General features: G+C 37.4%; 2 protein-coding genes across 21 annotated transcripts in view; one reads left to right on the top strand and one right to left on the bottom strand.

Annotated features, from left to right (window-relative positions):
* OXR1 (oxidation resistance 1) overlaps positions 1–2,915 on the top strand; it is a 154,763-nt gene extending 151,848 nt beyond the window's left edge. For all 20 annotated transcript variants that reach the window (XM_082720048.1, XM_082720029.1, XM_082720034.1 and 17 more), the window contains one exon: positions 982–2,915. In XM_082720048.1, coding sequence (XP_082576174.1) covers positions 982–1,117 — 136 coding nt within the window. In that variant the 3' untranslated portion in view covers positions 1,118–2,915. The remainder of the gene's footprint in view (positions 1–981) is intronic.
* Positions 2,916–11,255: 8,340 nt separating this feature from the next.
* Positions 11,256–21,966, bottom strand: ABRA (actin binding Rho activating protein). The gene is made up of 2 exons (XM_082717689.1): positions 21,284–21,966; positions 11,256–12,428 (listed from the first exon to the last, which is right to left on the bottom strand). The coding sequence occupies exons 1-2, from the start codon at positions 21,946–21,948 to the stop codon at positions 11,951–11,953; spliced, it is 1,143 nt and encodes a 380-aa protein (XP_082573815.1). The 5' UTR covers positions 21,949–21,966; the 3' UTR covers positions 11,256–11,950.
* Positions 21,967–22,319: the final 353 nt, after the last annotated feature.

The raw sequence follows: 22,319 nt of genomic DNA, 5'->3' as shown, positions 1-22,319 counted from the left end.
AAAACCATGTTATTCTTAGTTGTTGGAATCAGCATATGTTTATATGTTCCAATTACACCTTTTTTTATTGGTGGGGTGCAGGCAGTCATTCAGCCTTACTTCAACTGGTAGTCGTAATATGATTCAGTTAGCTCTCCAGGAAGTCCTCATAGGCAAATGGCTGATAATTTCAAGCTGTTAAAGATGCCTTGAATCTTTGAAAATAACATACGTAATGTCATTAGATGTCTGCTGGAACTTGATTTTGATTATACCACATGATTGCAGTTAGCTAAACTAAACATTGGGTCATTTGATAGCAACTTAAGACCAGTTTACAGTCTTTGAAGAAGGAGAGTACAGGCTCAGAAACTTAGAGCAACACAGACTTTGATATTCCAGAATTACAAACAGGAGCCCCCAAATGTAAATCATGATGTGATGGACCCTAAGTATAGGCTTTGGAGTTAGACCTGATTTAGATTCTGGTTTCAACAAATATTATATATGGGACCTTGAGCAAACTGAAGTCTAAAGTTTCCTAAGTTGTGAATTAGAGATTGAACTCTTAATATTAACCATGCATGTTAATGTTAGATGAGAAGGAGTTTTCATGTTAAATACATTAAATATTTAACTCATGTCAAATATATTAAAACCATTTACCAAAGAGAAACTCGTAATACCAGGCAAAGAGTAACAGAGTGGCACCTGTACAGTAAAAAGAATTCCGTGTGAAATTAATTTTAGAGGATTCATTTTGTTGCTTAATCTGTGCACTAAGTGATTTTTATACTGGGATGTGAGCAAAACAAAATTGCTTTGTACTAGTATGAAAAGGAGTAGGAAAGGGTTTTGAAAAAACAAATGATTTTAGAGTTTTGAATATTGAAATGTCACATTAAAATTATTATTTTACAACTCCTGCAATATTTATCTTACAACTTAGGGCATAAGTATTAAGAGATTATTGCTAAAACTGTTTTCTTTTATGTATTGCAGGGGAGAATTTGCCCTTTGGCTTGATGGAGATCTCTACCATGGAAGAAGCCATTCTTGTAAAACATTTGGGAATCATACACTTTCTAAGAAGGAAGATTTCTTTATTCAAGACATTGAAATCTGGGCTTTTGAATAAATGTAATGCTCTCTGTCTTAGCAGGATAATGGCCCAAACCTGACATGGACAAGCATTGTTTGGAAAGTTCAAGAAGCAATACAATGTAACATGTCACTTGTGCTTTAAAATTAATCGTATCACCATTTTTTACAGCTATAATTTTAGAATTTATTTTTAAAATCATGTTTCTGTCCCAGGGTTTTTTGGGTTTAGACCATGGTGTGGGTCCATGCAGTATAACAGCTTGGGTTTTGTCAGAATTTTGGCAGCATTTTAATCATAGTAACCACCTCATCTACAGCCCATGTTATCTCAGTCTCCTAATAGGATGGTGCTCTTTTTTTGAACCTCTTTTGGTTTATTATTTTTAAAACTCTGTTGATTGTTTTACTAGAGCAGTCTAATTGGGACATTGAAAGAATAAAGACTAGATAATGCTGTGAGGTATTTGTGAGGTTGCAACAGATGACTTTTGGACAGGCTCAACTTAGTCATTCTTGTGAAGGAAAAAACACATGCCAAAATAATGAATAGTCCATTAACCACTGAGTTCTAGTTTTAATTCATACTACAACATTCTCTTTATTAATTTTCAGGTATTCTCAATTTCATTTTAATAAAAATGAAAATTGAAGAGAATTCTGGTTGTAATAGACCACAGTGCACATGATCTGCAGGTTTGGGCATATGCTTTCATGATTGGATTATCTGTTAAAGTTATATAATACAAAGGAGAATGAGAACTTGATTCTAGTGGACTTAATATATCAAGCGAGAAAATATACTATTTACATATTTGTAGCTTAGCAGGGCATTATCATAAGTACAAAAACTATGAAACAGATGCATATTTCTTCAACATATTGTGTCAGATACACTGTTTTATAGTTCTGTTGTTTTAGCCTTCTTGCACACCAACTCCCAAAATATAGGTTCCTGTTCAAAAGGGAAAAAAAAAAGTGTGTTTTTTTGAGTGGTATATATTATTATTACCATTAGCATTTGCTGTTATAAAAGGGCAATGATTATAGTAGACAATATTGTAACTCAGTAGACTTGTTGAATATGCAAACTTACTGTCAAGTGACCTCAAAAAAAAAAAAAAAAAGACAAGATAGAATATACTAGTAGTTCTTATCCTCTTTTGTAGGAAATCAATAATATGCCATTGTGGTGGTCATTCATCAGTTAATTTCAAAGCTTCATGTTATGCAAAAAAGAAAAAAAAAATCCTGCTGTTATACATGTGACAGTGACCTTGTGCTGAAATTTCAGCTATTCCAGATAAACATTGTATATTTTCTTGTAAATTAATGTTTAAAGGTAGTTTTGTTCTTATAGAAAGTGTTGATTGCCAGGTTGCTTATAGCACTTTAAATTATTCTAAAACGGAAATTATAAGCCAAATATGTTGGCTTTAGTAGTTTTAGTTGTATAGGACTTGAATATATTTAGATCTTTTGAAAGTTTAGATAATTATCTAAAAAAAACATAATGCTAATGGAAAACAAAATCTGATCTATTTAATATGCTATCGCTGAATGTGAATAGAAATGTGGGCATCAATTCTTTGTCTATGTAAAGCTCTCTCATTATAAGTTAGTAACAGTATATAGATTAAATGTTTACAATATAGAGAATTGTAAATAAATATATCATTTTTCCCCCTTTGGTCTTCCACAGCAGTATTATTGTCTTTGTGGAGTTGACTAAAAATTAAAAGAAAATAAATAATTTAAAAAATCCTGTATTGGATTTCAGTTACAATAAGGTCATAGTGATGTATACCAAATAAAATCAAATACTTAAATACAAATTTGAGTTTGGATTTATTGAATAAATCAAGTTACTTTCATATCTAAGAAGTCTTTGATTAAGCCTACTACTATGGTTTATGTGTAAAAAATGCTTTTAGTAGTTTCGGGTAGTGTGGTGGGTGGTAATAGTAATGATAGAAGGATGCATTCAAGTAGAGAGAACATGATAGTTTAAAAAATGAGGAAAAGAGGGTACTTGGCTTTTGAAGAAGTACGTAAGTCATTTGATATTTTTAAATTACGTTATTTTTTTTTTTTAAGATTTCATTTATTATCTATTTGACAGAGATCACAAGTAGGCAGAGAGGCAGGCAGAGAGAGAGGGGGAAGCAGGCTCCCCGCCGAGCAGAGAGCCCAACATGGGGCTCGATCCCAGGACCCTGGGATCATGACCCAAGCCAAAAGCAGAGGTCTTAACCCACTGAACCACCCAGGTGCCCCACGTTATTTTCTTTTTTGATGGGGAGTACGTAGCAAGGTAGGACTGATGACATAAAGAATTTCATTATGTGCGATGCCAAGAAATTTAGATTTTTTTTTTATCTCATGGAGCAATTAAGAAAATTCAAGCGGAGGAATGATACAATCACGTTTACACTTCAGAAAGATCTCTGAAAATTAGATTGGTAGAGAAAAACTACTGGAGACCAGGAGACAAGCCTTTACACACAGTCCAGAGGAAAAATGATGAGGCCTGAATAAGAATTGTAGCAATAGTGATCAAGAAGGAAGCATGGATTTGAAAGAGATTTAGGAATTAGTGTTAACACAATTTCATTACTACTTGTCAGAAAGAGATAAGGATAATTCTTACGTGTTTTACTTAGGAACTGGGTAAATTATCCATTGATATGAGTGATGTACAAAAAAGAGAAGCAGCAGATAGGGAAATAAGGTTGGTTATGAGAAATTAGCTGATGGGGACGGGTGTTACTATTTCATTCTGTTAAAAAAAAATTTTAAATCAACAATCTACAAGTAGATATTGCAGCCACAACTTAGAAATGAAATGCCTTTGGAGATTATAGACTGAGTGAAAAGAGAGAAATCTTGAGATAAATTCTGGGGATATGGTAATATTAAGTGATAGGCAAAAGAAAAGATTCTTAAGCCTCCATTTCTAGAAGCTAGAACAACAACAAATTAAACCTAATGAAAATAAAAGGTAGGAGAAAATGAAGATAGGAATAGAAGTCAGTAAAATTTAAACCAGGACACATGACAAAATCTGAGAATAATAAAACTAAACCTCTAGGAAGATGAAGAAAAAGTACCATTGAAAAGTGAAAGACATTACTACAGAGCCTTCTAGACTTTAAAAAGGAGAGCATATTGTCACCCAATTTTTACATCAATAAACTTGACAATGTAGGTAAGATGGAAAAAAGATTTTGGAACAGCATTTGTTAAACCTGATCCAAGAAGAAATAATGATTTCTGTATTGCAGAATTTGAGTTTGTTAATGAAAAAAATAGTCCACAAAAAAACCAGGTCCAGATGATTCCACTAGGTAATTCTTTTAAGTATTAAGGGGAAAAAGTCAGTCTTAATTAGATGAACTTTCCCCAGGGTGTTAAGAGAGAACTTCGGATATTGCATTTTGAGGCCAGCGTGACCTTGATACCAAAACTTTACAATACTTACAAGGAAGTAAAGTTCTAAAACAGTCTCTTAATATAGTTATAAAATCCTACATAAAATAGCCACAAATCAAATCAGCCATATATAAAAGGATAATATAACCAAATTAAGTTTATTCCAGAAAAGCAAGAGCTGTGAACATTTTAATATACCATTTACCAGATTTATAGAAAAAAAAAAGTTTCATAATCATCTCTGTAGAAGCAAAAGAAGCTTTTAGTTAATTTCACGGCCAGTTTTAGGATAAAAACTCAAACTAGGAAAGGTTCTTCCTTAACCATTAATGATTAAAAAGATTATTCTTGACAGATGTACAGGAAACATTATGTTTAATAGTGATTTGCCGAAAGTTTCCTCCCAGAGGTAGGAAGCCTGGCAATAACTGCTATCAGCACTTCTATTCAACCTGGTTCCGGAAGTTTCAACCAGTGAAAAAGCAACAAAGGAGGCCTAAGGTTTGGGAAGGAAGAACTTCAAATGTCATTTATATATGACATGATTGTGGACGTGGAAAATTTCAAAAAGATCCAACTTTAGAATTAGTTTTTAGATTAAGCAAGTTCACCAAATACAAGTTCAATATAAAAATGTTTCATTTTTCATGTACAACCAATAATTAGAAAATGAAGCTTAGAGTATTGTCCTTTGTAATACCATTGAAAATACTGCATATATAGCAAAAAAGACCAGTCTTTATATACCATATTCATAACTGGAAGACAATACTGAAAGATGTCAGTTCCCCAAATCAATCTCTATTGGCAATGAAAATCTTGGCCAGGTTTATTTTTGGAAATTAAGTTGATTCTAAATTTATGTGGAAATTTAAAGACAAAGAATAGCCAAGGAAGCACTGAAGAATGAGGCTTTAGTCTTGAACACCAGATACTGTGATTAAAAAGCTAAGTAAGAGGGACGCCTGAGTGCCTCAGTGGGTTAAGCCTCTGCCTTCAGATCAGGTCATGATCTCTGGGTCCTGGGATCGAGTCCCGCATCAGGCTCTCTGCTCGGAAGCAGGGAGCCTGCTTTCCCCTCTGTCTCTCTGCCTGCCTCTCTGCCTACTTGTCATCCCTCTCTCTCTCTGTCAAATAAATTAAAAAAAAAAAAAAAAAAAAAGCTAAGTAAGACAATGTGATATTGGTCAAAAGGATTTACAGAAGAGAGAATCACAATCAAGGGTCCAGAAAATTATTCTTTTTGAAAAGATCACACTTGCTTAGTGGAGAGTATGCTCTTTTAAATTAATGGTGCTGGATTAATTGGATATGTGTAATGAACAAATAATCTTGATCCATCTCACACCACATACAAAAATTACAGATTGTAGCTCTAAATGGAAAAGGTAAAATAGTAAAGCAATACAGAATATCTTCATGAACATTGAGTATGAATACATTTGTTAAATGGGACACAAAAGCACTCACGAGGGAAAGAAATGAGCTCTACTACATTAAAATTTTAAGAACTTTAAATCAAAAATCATTAGAAGTGAAAAGGCAAGCAACAGGGTGGAAGGTTTGTATAATACACAGATCTAATGGATGTCTCAGTCACACAATATATAATCTACAAATTGAAAAAGTTCAACGAAAAAGACAAAACTTTGACAATTCCTAAGAGTATTAAAATAAATACCCAGTAAAGTCTGTCTTGGTTTCACTTATTTGTGGAGCATAACAAATAGCATGGAGGACATGGGGAGTTAGAGAGGAGAAGGGAGTTGGGGGAAATTGGAAGGGGAGGTGAACCATGAGAGACTATGGACTCTGAAAAACAATCTGAGGGTTTTGAAGGGGTGGGGGGTGGGAGGTTGGGGTACTAGGTGGTGGGTATTATAAAGGGCACGAATTGCATGGAGCACTGGGTGTGGTGAAAAATAATGAATACTGTTATGCTGAAAATAAAAAATAAATTTAAAAAAAAAAAAAAAAAGAAAACTGGAATGTAAAAAAAAAAAAAAAAATGTGAAGTGAAACAACTTTGGACATTTTTCTTGGCAGTATCTGCTAAAGCTAAGCTGTTGACCACCAATTTAATTCCTTGGTATATACCCAAGGGCAATATGTGGATTTCTTAACCAAGAGGTATTAGAATGTTTAAAGAACTATTTTTTTTTCTCTCCCCACTATCTCCCCCTTCCACCACAACGTCCATCCACTTTTAATTTCATCAATGGTCCTAATCATGTCCATCAAAGCATTATTTTTCCTGATCGATTATCCAATCCAGGATCCTGCATTAGAGTTAGTTTTTATCTTCTTTAACTTTTAAGAGTTCATTAGTCATTATTCGTGTTTTATGAGTGATGTGTTTGAAGAGCTCAGGATTACAGAATGTTCATCAGCATGGCTTTGTCTAAATTTTTTCCTATAATTAGGTTACGCATTTTTGGCAAGAAAACCACAGAAGTGATGCTGTGTTCTCTGCATATGAAGAAGCACATATATATGTTTATCCCTTTATTGGTTATAATAGCTTGGATTAACTGACTAATATGATGTCCACTATACTTTTGCATTACTATCATTTTCCCTTTGTTATTAATACGGTATGTGTGGGGAAATACTTTAATACTGTAGTTATTCTGTTCTCTAGATTTTCAGGTTTTTGGTATCCATTGAGGATTCTTGCCTGAATTAAAGAAATTGTAAAATGATTTTTCTTTCATTCTCAGCACATTTATTAGTTGGCATTTACTGCAAGAACTTTCTTTTATCACTTGAGTATGTATTATTGGTATGAACTAATGGATTTTTTTTTTTTTTTAGTTTGAAGTGTTACAATCTATTTCTGTCCTGTATATAACCAGTGAGTACCCTGTCAAATTGACTTCTGTACATTTCTTCATTTTCTTGGGTGCTTGGCCCTGTTCCAGATTTACCTGTACTTTTTGTAACCCAATCCTAGAAGCAGCCTTTTCTCCAAGTAGTCAGGTTGCTTTTCAAGAAGAATGATATTCTGAAATCCAAATTTTTATTTTTATTTTTTTTAAGATTGTATTTATTTGAGAGAGAACAGAGGAAGAGGGAGAGGGAGGAGCAGGCTTCCCACTGAGCAGAGAGCAGAGAGCAGGGCTGGATCCCAGGCCTCTAAGGTCATGACCTGAGCCAAAGGCAGACGCTTAACCGAGACACCCAGGCACCCAGAAATCTAAATGTTAGATGTGCTTGCTGCTGCTTCGATGGCTTTGCTTCTAGGGCCTTTAGGAGACAGGAAGTAAATCCACATCATGAATGCACACTAACATCTCTAATAGCAGTCTAACATTACAGACTTCTTCCTTGTCTTCCCTCACTCCATGTTTGTATCTTCTCCCACTGTGAGGATACCGATATATTACTGATATGCTTATTCTGACAATATACCCATTATAGTTTAAGAATTGCTACCTATACAACAAAAGTAGAATATTCCTTTGCAGGTTTTTTTGTCTTTAGACTGAAGATATTTAATCAAAATATTGTATTCAAGACTTATGTACACTTTTTATCCTATGTGGTTAAGAATTTGAAATAGAATTGATTTATTTTATTTATATTCAATTTTATTTTTTCTGTCTTTAATTTTACTTTTTGTATATGTAAGCATTTAAAGGATTCAAAAGTCAAACTCTGCAGAATTTTGTCTCTTTGAACCCAATTCCCCCTATCCCTACAGGAAATCAATTTCATTATTTCTGGGTATCCTCTATTATGTGTGTGTGTGTGTATGTACACTTATATATACACACAAACATGTACATATATAATCCAGTGTGTGTATATGTGTGTATGCATATGTATACACACTGAAAATAACTCCAGTTCTTGAAAGTTTTTTTTTAGAACTGCATCCGTTGTGTGGATGTACCATAATTTATTCAGCAATGCTCCCATATGTATTGTTTTTCCAGTATTTTACAATTTAAAATAATTAATAATGCATTATGCATATGTTTTCATATTGTTTTATCTTCAAGGAAAATTTTAGGAGTAGAATTTCTTGGTCAGAAAATAAATGCATGGATGCCTGGGTGGGTCAGTGGGTTAAGCCTCTGCCTTTGGCTCAGGCCATGATCTCAGGGTCCTGGGTTCAAGCCCCACATTGGGCTCTTTGCTCAGCAGGGAGCCTGCTTCCCCCTCTATCTCTGCCTGCCTCTCTGCCTACTTGCAATAAATAAATAAATACTCTGTCAAATAAATAAAATATTTTAAAAAATTAAAAAAAATAAATGCAATGTAATTTTGTTAGATACCAACATGCCCCCAAAATGGGCACAAAAAGTCATCAGAGCATCCTTGTTGTGATGATGGTAAGTTAATCATAGTTCTCTGAAAACCTCTAGCCTGAGAGATCAGATCATACAGTGCATTTGTAAAGCAAATAATTCAATAGAAATTAACTGTGTTCTTACTGTGTACTAGGGAAATGTTGTAGGTATTGGGGATAAAAAGGAACATTCTAGGAATCCTAAGGGAGCATCTTCACTGAGACCACTTTAGCTGGGACCAGATGGAATTCTGCTCCTCTTACCTCTGAACAGAGTGACTTGAAGTTCGGCAGCACTTCCATGAGCAGGGGTTCCCATTGACAAAGTTTTGTCTTACACAGAATTATCCCCACATCATGTGAGAATCAACACCCAATATACCTGTTCGTAGTATTGAGAAAAGGCACTTGAGTTTGGCAAATTCAAAGTGGAAGGCAAATGAATATAGGTGCAAAAACTCGAACGCAGGACTGACTGACTTCCTGTTGGGAGTCGGTGGGAAGAATGGTAAGGTGAACTTGGGAATCAGGAAGTCTAAAACTTCAAGTTATAATAATTGAAAGTCACCAAACATTTGGTGGTCTGGACAGAAGGGGTATTTTAAAAGTACATTTCAACTGCCCCCAAACTCTTAAAACTTATTAAAAGTTCGGAAAAGAAAAATTCTAAGATTTGGAAACCAATTGTATACTGCTGCTTATTGAGTATGTAAAATTACCATTGGTAAAATGCTACTGATGATGTGTATTTCATGTGTAATTTTCATTATTTTGACAACTATGAAAACTATGAGGACGTTTGCCACCTGAGGGTTTTTTATTTTGTTTTGTTTTGTTTTGTTTTTGTCTAAAAGCTGTTTTTCAACTATACAGTTTCTTATCATGAAGTTTTTGGATAAAATTCACTCACACAGCAGGCATTTTCCTCTAAGGGAACTAGATTTCCGACGTTACAGCCATACCTTATTCAGAGGAGTGTTAATGCAGGCTCTCTGAGATGACTTTTCTAACTCCATCCTCAGATTCCGACAAAATGAAGTTTGGACTATCTGCTCCAGTGGCTGCATAATGGTTATCGTTTGGAGCTGAATATGAGGAAATTCTTTTGAAGCCTTGGTCTAAATATTCCACAAATACTAGAAGTAACCCAATTTGCACTCTATAATTTTGTTGTATTTCAAGCACAATAAAGTGGTATTGTGGAATATAACATTAAAACAGTAATATATACAAGATGGGATTGGGAGGAAGACAAATCATAAGTGACTCTTAATCTCACAAAACAGAAGGGTTGCTGGGGGGAGGGGGTGTGGGAGAGGAGGGTGGGGTTATGGACACTGGGGAGGGTATGTGCTATGGTGAGTGCTGTGAAGTGTGTAAACTTGGCGATTCACAGACCTGTACCCTGGGGATAAAAATACATTATATGTTTATAAAAAAAAAATTAAAAATTAAAATTAAAAAAAAAAAAACAGTAATATATAAACAAGAACAGAAAATATAGAAAATATCTTTTATTCTTGTGCATGACTTTAAATGTTGACATAGGTTTCACTGTGATAGAAGTGTAGATCTTACATGAAATTTTGTTTAGAAATATTGGTCATTAATTTGTAATTTAACAAATCTATTAGGGAAACAAAAATACACATTCTTCTTTAAGAAGATATTGGAACTTTCAGTTTGAAAGAGAATCATACATGAAAACAAAGATAATTCCTATAGTAGTTTAATCCATACTTTATAGTAAACCTAACATCTAACAATTATGAATGTATCTATTATCTTGAGGTATTATAATTTGACATTAATTTCTGTATTTAACACAAAATTACTATAATTACCAACATTTAGTGAAATGAGTAAGAATTAAAACCTCACATCTTACTCAGTTGGGTTTTAGAATTTTGTAAGACACATTAAATCTGAGAAAAAATAAGTAATGGATTAATGCCCACTAAACTTTTGTCATTATATGAAACGGCTATTTTACTTTGGCAAAACTAATAATGCCATTTTATGACTCTCAGGTATTTCATAAAATTTGTTAGAGCATCAAGAAAATTAAAATGACTCAAATGTGTTTCTAATTTTCCAATGATTCTATCAGATTCCTTTACACTGAATATTCCACTTCATTGTAGAATTTTCTGTATTCCTACTTTACTGTATACACTGACATAAGTGTAAGCAGCATGATGCATTAATGTTTTGAGAAAAAATAAACTCCTCCAAGAAGTCCTAAAAGAGGGCGCCTGGGTGGCTCAGTGGGTTAAGCCGCTGCCTTCAGCTCAGGTCATGATCTCAGGGTCCTGGGATCGAGTCCCGCATCGGGCTCTCTGCTCAGCAGGGAGCCTGCTTTCTCCTATCTCTCTCTCTGCCTGCCTCTCTGCCTACTTGTGATCTCTCTCTGTCAAATAAATAAATCTTTAAAAAAAAAAAAAAGAAGTCCTAAAAGACAGTTAATTCTGTATCTCTCACCTGTGTACTACTTTCACAGTGATGGTAAACCTACCACCCTCTCTTTTAGCTTTAAGAACACCAACAATGTTTGTTTTTATGTGATTTGTGCAAATCATACAAAAAGGACAACTAACTCCTATTGGAAATCTTCTAAATTCCAAGCTAACAGAGAAATTTCATCAATTTCCACATCTTACTTGGATACTTTTTACTTAAGGGTTTATTTTATAAGTGATGCTTTGATAGAAATAATAATACAAAGTCTAGCTTCTTCGAGTATTTTTAGTTTGCCAAACTTAACTGCTTTCCCCCAAAATGACACATTTAACTATGTTCTGCTAATGTTTACCTAAAATCAGCATTTTTCTTAGATGTGGCAACTGTTTAAAGATCTATAATAATTTCTGCAATAGCCAAATATTTTTGCCTAAAGGGTAAGTAGAATTTCAAATATTTATGCCATTACTGTATACTAACACTCTACATGCCTTCTGATAGGCTGTGTGCACTTCTTCAAAATCTTCAAACTTCCTCAGAAATAGAGTCCCAAAAAGTCATTTATGTAAAAATTGTTTAATATTTACTAACTTATTACAGAGTGGTTTGCATTTTAATTTTTACTGCATTAGCATTTGGCATTAAGACAGCAGTGGGTCAAGTCTGGCTTTCGTTGCGGAAGGTTCACTGGAGTAGAGTAATCACGACATGGTCATCTCGGCCTTGCCATAGCATCTCTCCTTCGAAGTCAACCAGCCCATGCTTCCTGGCACGCATGAGAATACCCACCACTTTATCTGAGATACGAACATAGCGGTCAAAGAGATCTCCAAAAGTAACCTGGATCTTGCCATCTCGTCGGTGGCGGGCCATCGTGCGGATGATGAAGCACATGTCCATGATCTCTCTGTAGATGTGCTCCTCAGCTCGCTTGGCCCTTTCCGCCGTTTTGGTTCCCTCCTTGGGACGCCCGTAGCCTTTGTCTCCTTTGTGAAGGCGGGTGGACATGGCCAGCTGATAATCAAATTCCTCACTGAAAGGATTGAGCTTCTGGGATTGTATGTGTTCGTCAGCCCATTGTTGCCATCTCCCTTTCAGGCTGTCCACTTGGCTGTATTTCCGTTGGGCTTTGCAGCTGAGTTTCTCTGTAAATCTATTTGCCCTAAAAGGGAGAGAGAATGAAGAATCAAGATCCTGATTCTGAACATCCAAGTGCTGCTTTCTTTTTGTACTTCCTGCACGTAGGCGTCTTTCTGTAAGTGTGATTTTCTTCATTATAAACAATATAATCATAAGACAATAAATTAGAAATGAAAGGAGAAAAATTAGAACAGTCACACCCTTGTTCTTTATTTTTACTTGAGAGCTGACAACGACCATTGTCCTCATTTTGGTGCACCATAAAAAGTATTAAACTCTATTTCAGGAAAAAAATATTTTCACAAATATAATGTAAATATGAATGTCTTAAAATTATATGGTGATGACATTTTAGCATTGGAATCATATAAATGTTTTAAGGGAAGCCACTTTGTATAGGACTTCAGAAACCAGTTATTTCCCCAAAATAAGGCTTATTATAATAGCATATATACATTGTATTATTCACGTAGGTATATATGTTCATATATAGATTTTTGATGAGAGCATATTTATATTAGTATCAATGATGTGCCACAAATTTTGGAATATCAAGTTGTAAAGATGGAAGACAGCTGCTAGCAATAGTAACCTTTATCGAATACTTTGTGCTGGCATTCTTCTAAATACTTTATATTAATATTCCTACAATCATTTTATGAGACAGGTCTGACTATTCTTCTTACCAGATGAGGAAGCTGAGGTCAGGGTGGTTAAATTACTCGCTTAAAATCACAAACCTGGTAAATGATAGTGCTGGGATTTGAACCAGGCCTGTGTGTGTAACTACTGCAAAATACTGCCCTAAACCACTGACAAAGGTAGAATTCAAACACCCACTGTCTGAGCTGAAGTCAATGTCTCCCCACTGTGCAGGGATGTCTGTCATTCCCACGGATAGAGTCCAATAAGTAGATGAGTTGTGTTTCACAGCTGTGTGTGTCTTTGCAATGTGGAATGAGCTATTTTCTTATTAAACAACAACAAAACAAAACAAACAAAAAAAACAGCCTTGAAAGTATAGATCGGTAGTGACATGAAGGTACAAGGCCAATTTTTAAATGGGCAAAATTTGTCTTTAAAAGATTTCTCTGTCTGTTTTTTTTTTTTTTATCTCCAGTCTCCTAGACCCTTTTTCCTAGAATCTCTTTGCCTTTGTGAGTAAAACATGAACCCTGGACTATGGAAAAGTCAGAGATTTGTAGTCCTCAACATCACAAGCAACCCATCCTTCCTTTTCCCCTGCACCGAGTGGCCTCACGCCTGGAAGCACTGGGACAGGAGATGCAGAGCCTCCTGCAGTTGCGGAGTGAGCGGTGTGCCTGAGCTAAGCGGCCCTTTCTTCCAAACCTCACAAGCTCTATTCAAAATCCAGTTACACGTCCGACGTGGGTATTCCTCACTACCCAATCTCACTTCCTGAAATCTGTTATCCAAAGGCAGGAAACTCACAGACACACAGACATGGATAGTGAGACACAGGTATTTGTATTAACATTTTCGAAAGAGGCATTAACAGCCACTAGATGGCAAACTTTCACTAATTCCCATGTTTTATGTGTTCAAAACTATTCTTGAGGCATTCTGTTTCATTATTTTGACAGAGCTCAAACTGGGGGTACAGCAGATACGTAGAGCGCTGCTCTTCTTTGTAGCTACTTGGACAAAAACATATGACAAAGTAAATTGGGAAATAGCATGTAAAAAACTGTACACAGTTACTGCAGTTTTTAAAAGTCACGCATGTATGGAAAAGTGCTAGGAATTATACCATACTGAAATGAGATGGATTTCTCTCAGCCCTGCTGGTCCTCACCATCACCTGCCTCTCCATAGACGGTCCCTGTTTAGCTTCCCAGAGTAGGGGCTGCTTGATCTCATTATCAGATGAGAGCAAACACCTTCTCCCCTTAGAATCATGGCAATCCATGACGAGCATAGTCTTGAATAATGAGCTCAAGGCCATCCCAGCACAACCCAAAGCTCTTAACCTGATTTGAGGCAGGGACATCCTGCTAGAGAAAAGAGTCGAAACATCTCAGAAGAAATTAAGGAGAATGGCATAATTTGTTAACTCATACTTGTGTCTCCCAAATATGGACTACAGTTCCGTCCTGTATAATAAAATGTAAGTTTTAGTAGTTCCCCCTTATTACCAGGCAACTACAGTCTGGAGGCAAATGAACCTCCTTCTAATGAGTCATCGGGTCAACGGTAACCTAGCGCTACATCACCGTGCCTACATCATTCACCTCACTTCATCTCATCACGTATGCATTTTTTTCTTTTTCTCCTTCCTTCCTTCCTTTTGCTTCCTTCCTTCCTCTTTCTTTCTTTTAAGAGGGAGAGCACATGAGTGGGGAGGGACAGAGGGAGAGAGAGAATCCCAAGCAGGCTCCATGCCTAGTTGGAACCTGACTTGGGGCTTGAACTCATAACCCTGAGAGATCATGACCCAAGCAGAAATCAGGAGTCAGACACTTCTATGAGCCACACAGCCACCCCTCCTCACATAGGCCTTTTATCATCTCACACCATCATAGTAAGAGTGAGTAAAGAACAATAGAGAGTGAGTATAGAGTAAGTACAGAGTATAGAGTAAGTATAGACTAAGAGTGAGTATAGAACTATAAGGTATTTTGAAAGAGAGACCACATTCACATAACTTTTATTATAGGACACTATTATGATTGTTCTATTATTATTGTGGTTAAAATTTCTTACTGTGCCTAATTTATAAATTAAGCTTTTTCATAGACATATATGTATAGGAAAAACCATAGGATATATAGGTTTGATATTTCCTGCATTTTTAAGCATTCACAGAGGTCTTAGAACATATCTCCCCCAGATAAGGGGGAGCTACTGTACATCTTTCCTTTAAGGAACTTCTGGGTGTGCTTGGGTGGCTCAGTCATTAAGTGTCTGCCTTCAGCTCAGGTCATGATCACAGGAGCCTGGCATCAGGCTTCCTGCTCAGCTGGGAGCCTGCTTTTCCCTCTCCCTCTCCTCCTGCTCATATTCCTTCTCCCGCTGTATCTCTCTGTCAAATAGACAAATAAAATCTTTTTAAAAAAAAAAAAAAGAAACTTCTGGCCAAGTTGGCATACTTTCCATCTTTTTATTAAGGTATTTATGATACTGACTGTGTATCAGACACTGTTTTAGGATCTTATTGAACATTCAATAATTTTTTGAAAAGTAGCCATTAAAAGACATCTGTGAAGATAATCAGAGTAATACCAATTTTATACGGTAAAATTCTAACTATTTAAAATGTGTACACATCAAGGTGAGGAAATCAGTGGCATGTGCACAATTGAAAATAATTGTTAGTATCTGGATGGCAGTTGTTGTTTTTTGTTTTGTTTTGTTTTGTTTTGTTTTAATTATCTTTCCTGTTGGCATCATATTGATTTTATGATTTAAGGAAAGAAAGAAAAATATTCAAATTAGCCTTCTAAGGTAATTTGTTTAAACTGTATGTAATATGGGCCTCTGATTCCTTAATATAGGGTTTTTCCCCCTCTAATTTGCATTAGGAACTTAAAGTCCCTGAATCTTGAAACCCTATGTCATTAGGAATAGGGTTGAAGTTAGTGAGTTAGTGAGGAAGTGAAGCATTTATCTTTTCAAAATCACCTCCTAAATCTTAATGTCCATTTGTTATATTGTCAAACTGTAATTCCCAAAAAATAGGAGAGAAGGAAAGCAAAGAAATTCGTCTAATAAGCAAGAATTGGAACATAGATTATAAAAAATGAAGTACCAGGAGGAATACCTTAATGTGTATTTGTCTCTATCTTTTAAACATTCTGTATTGTTTTTGTATTTCCAATTTCTTTTTTTTTTTTTTTTTTTTTTTTAAAGATTTTATTTATTTATTTGACAGAGAGAGATTACAAGTAGGCAGAGAGGCAGGCAGAGATAGAGAGGAGGAAGCAGGCTCCCTGCTGAGCAGAGAGCCCGATGCGGGACTCGATCCCAGGACCCTGAGATCATGACCTGAGCCGAAGGCAGCGGCTTAACCCACTGAGCCACCCAGGCACCCCTGTATTTCCAATTTCTAAAAAGCCTGAAAGTTCATGCTTAAATCAGGATTAGAATTTTTTTTAAGACTTTATTATTTATTTATTTATTTATTTAACAGAGAGAGATAGAGGGAGACAGAAAACACGAGCAGGGCAGGGACAGAGAGAAAGGGAGAGGCAGACTCCCTTTCCATGCAGGGCTCGATTCAGGGCTGGATCCCAGGACCTGAGATCATGACCTGAGCCAAAGACAGACGCTTAATGATTGAGCCCCCCAGGTAGCCCAGGATTAGAAAATCTTATACCTTAAATATCTTCTTGGTCAATGAACATAAGAAAAAATATACCAGCTAATCCTTTTTTTTAATCTTTAAGTAAAAATGTGAATAATAGTTTAGATTGAGCTTTAGGAATACAGTATAGTATAAATTTATAGAAAGCAAAGCAATTATTCAAAGACTGACATCACACCCATATTTTAAGATAGTAGTATTTCATCTAAACTTGGCTTCTTGGTTTCTTCATTATTAATAAACAAATTTTCTTATAGTCAATCAACAAATATTTCCTCTGTCCAAGTATGTGCAAAGTAACTAATTGTACTAGACATTATAAGCATTCTAGTTGGAAAATGTAGGTTCATTCACTGAAACAAATTCAGAAACTTATTTATCTGTTATCATCTGTTATCAAATGACATCAGTTTGAGTATTGCTTTCTCATGTGAATGGGCTTTTCAGCAATTTAATGAGAATACAGGAACTAATTGTATCATAGTTTTATAATTTTGGAGTAATAATTATGTGGGTACATTATTTAATATGAATAAACCCCACAGGAAATAAAAATTCTGAAAGGTATATTTCAAACCTAACCAAGTTCTCTGGCACTGGAAATACTCTGGGAGGTGGCCTTCCCCTGCATCACTAAATGATGTTTCAAATATCACAGGGCCTGGAGGTGACATTTTCTTTCTATTTATTTATTTGTCAGAGAGAGAGAGAGAGAGAGAGAGATCACAAACAGGCAAGGGGTTGGGGGGAAGCAGGCTCCCCGTTCATCAAAGAACCCAATGCAGGGCTCCATCCCAGGACCCTGGGACCATGACCTGAGCTGAAGGCAGAGGCTTAACCCTCTGAGCCACCCAGTCACCAGGTGACATATTCTGGTCTAAGTCTTGAATCAGTGTGAAGAAAACAAAGACCTGCTTTCATGGCCCCACCCCCAAAGACTCTCCTAGATAGGGAGCCTTTCTCCTCTTCGCCCAGGAACATTTCTCTGTCAGTAAAGCAAATAATTTCTGCCACCCTCTCCAAATTCCCAGGAAGGTGCTGGGGAGAATCTGCTCCTCTGGTTTGCTTGCTCCTCTCCGCAGGAAGTCTAGCCAGTTTGAGGAGTTTATCAAGCCCTTCACAGGGTCACACTTATCTCTGTCTGCTATCAATCAGGTTTGAGAGCCAGGCCCGTGATTCTTCTTGCCCATTTGTAACTGTACTCAGACCCATAGAAAGGGTTCCACGCTCTAGAATTGGGGTCAAATAGCAGAAAGCTGTACTTCGGCTCTATTTCTAGCAAAATCCTTCAATATAGTTGTACCCAGATCTTACACTTAGGGTGTTATTGGGATTCCGTTAATTAAGCTGACACTTTGATCTCCATTTTCGTTTTCTTGAGCCCATTCTCTGCTGAGAGAATCAGTCTAACAGAGTGGTTAAGAACATAAGCTCTGTCACCAGCCTTCCCAACTCAATCACGTACTAACTCTATGACTTGAATATATTTCTTAGTGTCTCTCTGTGTCAATTCCCTTATCTATAACATGGCATTCTTATTCCCCACTATTACTATTTTTGCTGACTGTAACGTGGGGAGGATGAATGTGTGATTGGCACTTTAATATTGCGCCATTACTGTATGGCAGAGGGAGGCAGTTTCTTTTGTCTAAAGGAGCTGGACCAAACAAGTCTTGTAACGACACAATCAAAACACTCAACATTTTAAAAATAAAGCATTAAATAGAAACCATTTTCATAGTTAAACCCAGTTAGCAAAACTGTTAGTAAAGAATATCTCTACTTTTTGCCAAACTTGACTTTTTTTTTTAAAATCCATAGAACATCTTCACCACCAAAAAACCTCTCTTTCCTTCTTCTTAAACATTCATGATACATAATTTTCTCCCTATTGGTGGATATGGGTCAAGAATGGTGCTTAGAATGAAAAATAAACGAACAGAATCTCCTTTCATGCGGGCTTAGTCAATAATGTCACGATCATTTCTCAAGCAGCATTTGAGAGTCCCATCAGGCTTGTGCTGAAGCTTCCTGGGCACAGCTAGGGTTACTGCTGACACCAAGCGATGTTGTTTCTGTGTACGACATTCTGGTACCCTATGTTCTTCAAGACTAAGAGGAACTAAAGGAGGAAAGAGGAGATTTAATCCCAATCCTCTGCCCCAACCCTGAGGACCAATCTCCTAGTATCCTGTAGGGCTGGGATCACAAGAAATGGTCCCCTGTGTTATAATGTGTACAAATTATTAAGGAGTTCCTCTGGGTCCATTGCTTTGCATAATCAATATCAAAATAACTGTATGAGCTACATCTATTTTTTTTTTTAAGGTGAGGACAAAGAGACAGGATTTGCCAAAGTAACCATGATTCAAACCTAATTGTCTCTCATGCAAAACTTATACACCTCTCCATCACACTAAGAAGGTGTCCATGTACATGTTTGATTTTAAAAACCTGAGAAAGGTCCTGTATGTGAGTCTCTACTTCCAGTTTACAGTGTGGTGAAGAGAGCTGGGTCAAGAGCCAGAATCTCTGGGTTCAAATCCCATAGGCTAAAAAATCTTATCCAGATTTTCTACTGTGTCTTTATCTTATGTTCCATCTATCAAATGTGGAGAATACTTAGACCTGCCCATGAGAACATGGTGAGAATTAAATGAATAAACAGAGAAAGAAACAGAGAAAGTGCCCAAGAGGACTACACGCATTTCAGACTGTCTCCAGTCGTCACTTCCGACATGGAGCCAATCTGAATCACGCTGACAGAAGATCTTCTTTGTGCCATACTCAATCTTTATTCTGCTGGGTTCTAATGTTTCATGTCTAGCAAGTGCACACACATACACGTACACACACACACACACCCAAATCCACAAGGCCAGAATCAGACGACGGTTCCATATTTCCTGGTAGAATAACTATTTCTTATTATGAATTTCTGTATTAATGTAAGTAGAGCACAAATCCAGATCTCTCCACAGCACCCTCAAGGCACCGAGGGATAGTTAGCACCATGTCTGTTTCAAAACACGGCATGTGAAGACAAGCACAGCTCAGCTTTGTCACTAACTTGCTGGGTAAAGCCTCCCCTCTGAGCTTTAGCACTCCCGTCCCTAAATTGGGATAATAATCCCTGCTTCATCAGATAGTGACAGAGAAAAGGACAGAGCATGTTAGCCATCTGTGGCATGCACTAAACGTGTAAGCATTATTACAATTATCTAGATTTGCTATTTCATGTTTCTTAAAAGCCTGTGATGTCATAGTTCTAATTCTTTTAAAACACCTTTAAAGTCACAAACTGTATGACAGGTTTTGTCAAATTAGGTGTCAGTTTTGTTCTTTACTTTCTGATTGTTTCATAAAGTTTAAGAAGCACACCTACATTACTAATATTTCCAAAGGGAGTCATCAGATCAGAGGCTTTTCACATATTTTGATAGTCCATAGTTGTGGAGTGAGATATCCTGACTTTCTATTACGTGGAGGTAGAGTTACTGTCTTAAAAGGAAATATGTGTTTTTTTGTCTGAATAAATGTATCAGTTTGGCTCAGCCTCTGTTGGGGGGTATGTGTATTTGACATCTAAATGTCTTAGAATCGTGGTATTTTAATGACCTAGCTTTAATAGCATTTCTGTCATTGTTTACAAACAGAACAAACCTCTGAAAGTTTGAAAAATATAAAAATGAATACAAATAGTAGAATCTATGTGAATAATAACAGCTTTTATACGTGGAGCATAGGGAGAAGGTACTGTGCTGAATTCTTGGCAGCCTTAATCTTGTTTATGTTTTCCAAAACAATAGAATTTATCTCGAAATTTTCCTCTTGCTATCATTTTACAAAGGAGGAAATGGGCTTAGAAAAATAACCAGTTCGTGTGTGAGACAGAGAGAGAGGAGAACATTTAGGATCTACTCTCTCAGCCACTTTTGAGTATATAATATGATATTATCAACTATTGTTAGAGAAGAGCTCGAATTTGAACGTGGGTCTAACTTCAGAGCCTACTCTCAAGTTAGATGGCAGCCTCCCAGTGGTTTACAGGGTCCTAGAGACCAGTGTCCCACGGGCACGGGACAGGGTCCCCTGTCACCACAGGGGACATGTGGGTTGACGTGTCCCCTGATAATGCTATAGACTGGTTTGAGACAAGGGAAAGATTTGCCCAGTCTTAGTCTACCAGCAAGCACATTTTCTGTGGAGAAATAACCCAATTTGCTACTTGTCCTAGACTTTATTTTTAAAAATATACCCAATGCAGCCATCCTTCTCTGGTGGCTTCATCTTTGTTGAAGCTAAAACTGGAATATTCAGTTCAAAACATAAGGAAGAAACAGGAAAGTACAGGCCCTTGACCCTGAGGTCCATGTCTAGCTTGGCATTGCCCCTTTGGCCCAGAGGCAGAGCCTTCCCCACAGGACCTTGCCCCCTGCCTACTTTTGAAGATTCTCATTCTAACTTTGGGAGCACTTCCCTGCTCTCTCGGTCCCCATGGCTCGTTGGGGCTCAGAGGCAGTATAGGCAGCCGAAGGGGGGCATTCACTTACTGGGAAGGCAAGGGGCGTTTGATTCTGGTGGTGGCCACCTGCTCTCCATCCTGCTCGGGCCTCTCCTCGGTCTCCCCTCCATAGCCGCTGTCCTCTGTGTCGATGCTGTCGCTCCTCCACTTGGGCTCCTCCTGTTCCATCTCTTTCCAGCCTTTGGTCAGCTCGGATACCAGGTTGGCACATTTCCTCCTCCGTGTCGGGGAGCCATGGCTGTGGAGGATTCTGTCAATGTCATGTTCTGGGTGCCCGGCTCCAGGAATGTCGCCGTCTTCGTATCGGTGGCTCAGGTGGCCCACATCCCCTCCTCTCTCATAAGCTTTGCTGACAACTGTTTTGGTCACCTCTTTCCTTTTGATAGGAGAGACTTCGGTGGCTCCCTCTGAACTTTGGCCATCTCCATGTCCCTCTGACTTTTGGGAGGGGGATTTTGGGGTGTCCTGAGCTTGCTGGTGGAGAGTGGGGTTGACCACTGACTTAGGGGCTTGGGGTGCGTCCTGGGTGTCTCCTGGCTGCCAACCTGTGGGCTCTTGGGCCTGCCTGGTGCTGTTCTCATTTGCCCACTGCTGCCAACCTCGGGCCAAGCTGATCACCAGGGTGGCTGTGCGTACCTTCCGGAGGGCACGTTTGGCCGGGGCCTCCTCTCTTTCCTTTTCTCCCAGAGCCATGCCACCCGTCTCCTCTCTGCCTGTAGCCTGGGCACTGGCTAACATGAGTACAAACCTGGGGAGTGCCTGAGATTTAAATAGAAGCAGGGTGTGAGGGTGGGTGGGGAAGAGTTTGGTGACGGTGGAAACTATGTTAAACATTTCTTGCCAAGATGTGGTGCCTTCCCCTGAAGGCGTGTGTGCTTTTTTTAAACCCTGACGTCTCCAGTTTCATCACAGCAGAGGAATATCTCTGCTGCTAAAGGACAGTGATATGCGCTCCCTTTCTTCTCGAGTGCCAGAGTGGAAATTACTAGATTTGATCATGTGCTCAGCCTTATGTTCTTCCTGACCTTAAAATATGGTCCTACCATTTATAGGAGCATAAAATA

This window comes from Mustela nivalis, assembly GCF_964662115.1.
Source record: "Mustela nivalis genome assembly, chromosome: 2".
Lineage (NCBI taxonomy): Eukaryota > Metazoa > Chordata > Mammalia > Carnivora > Mustelidae > Mustela > Mustela nivalis.
The sequence above is the reverse complement of the archived record's forward strand: the minus strand, read 5'-3'. Positions and strand labels throughout refer to the sequence as shown.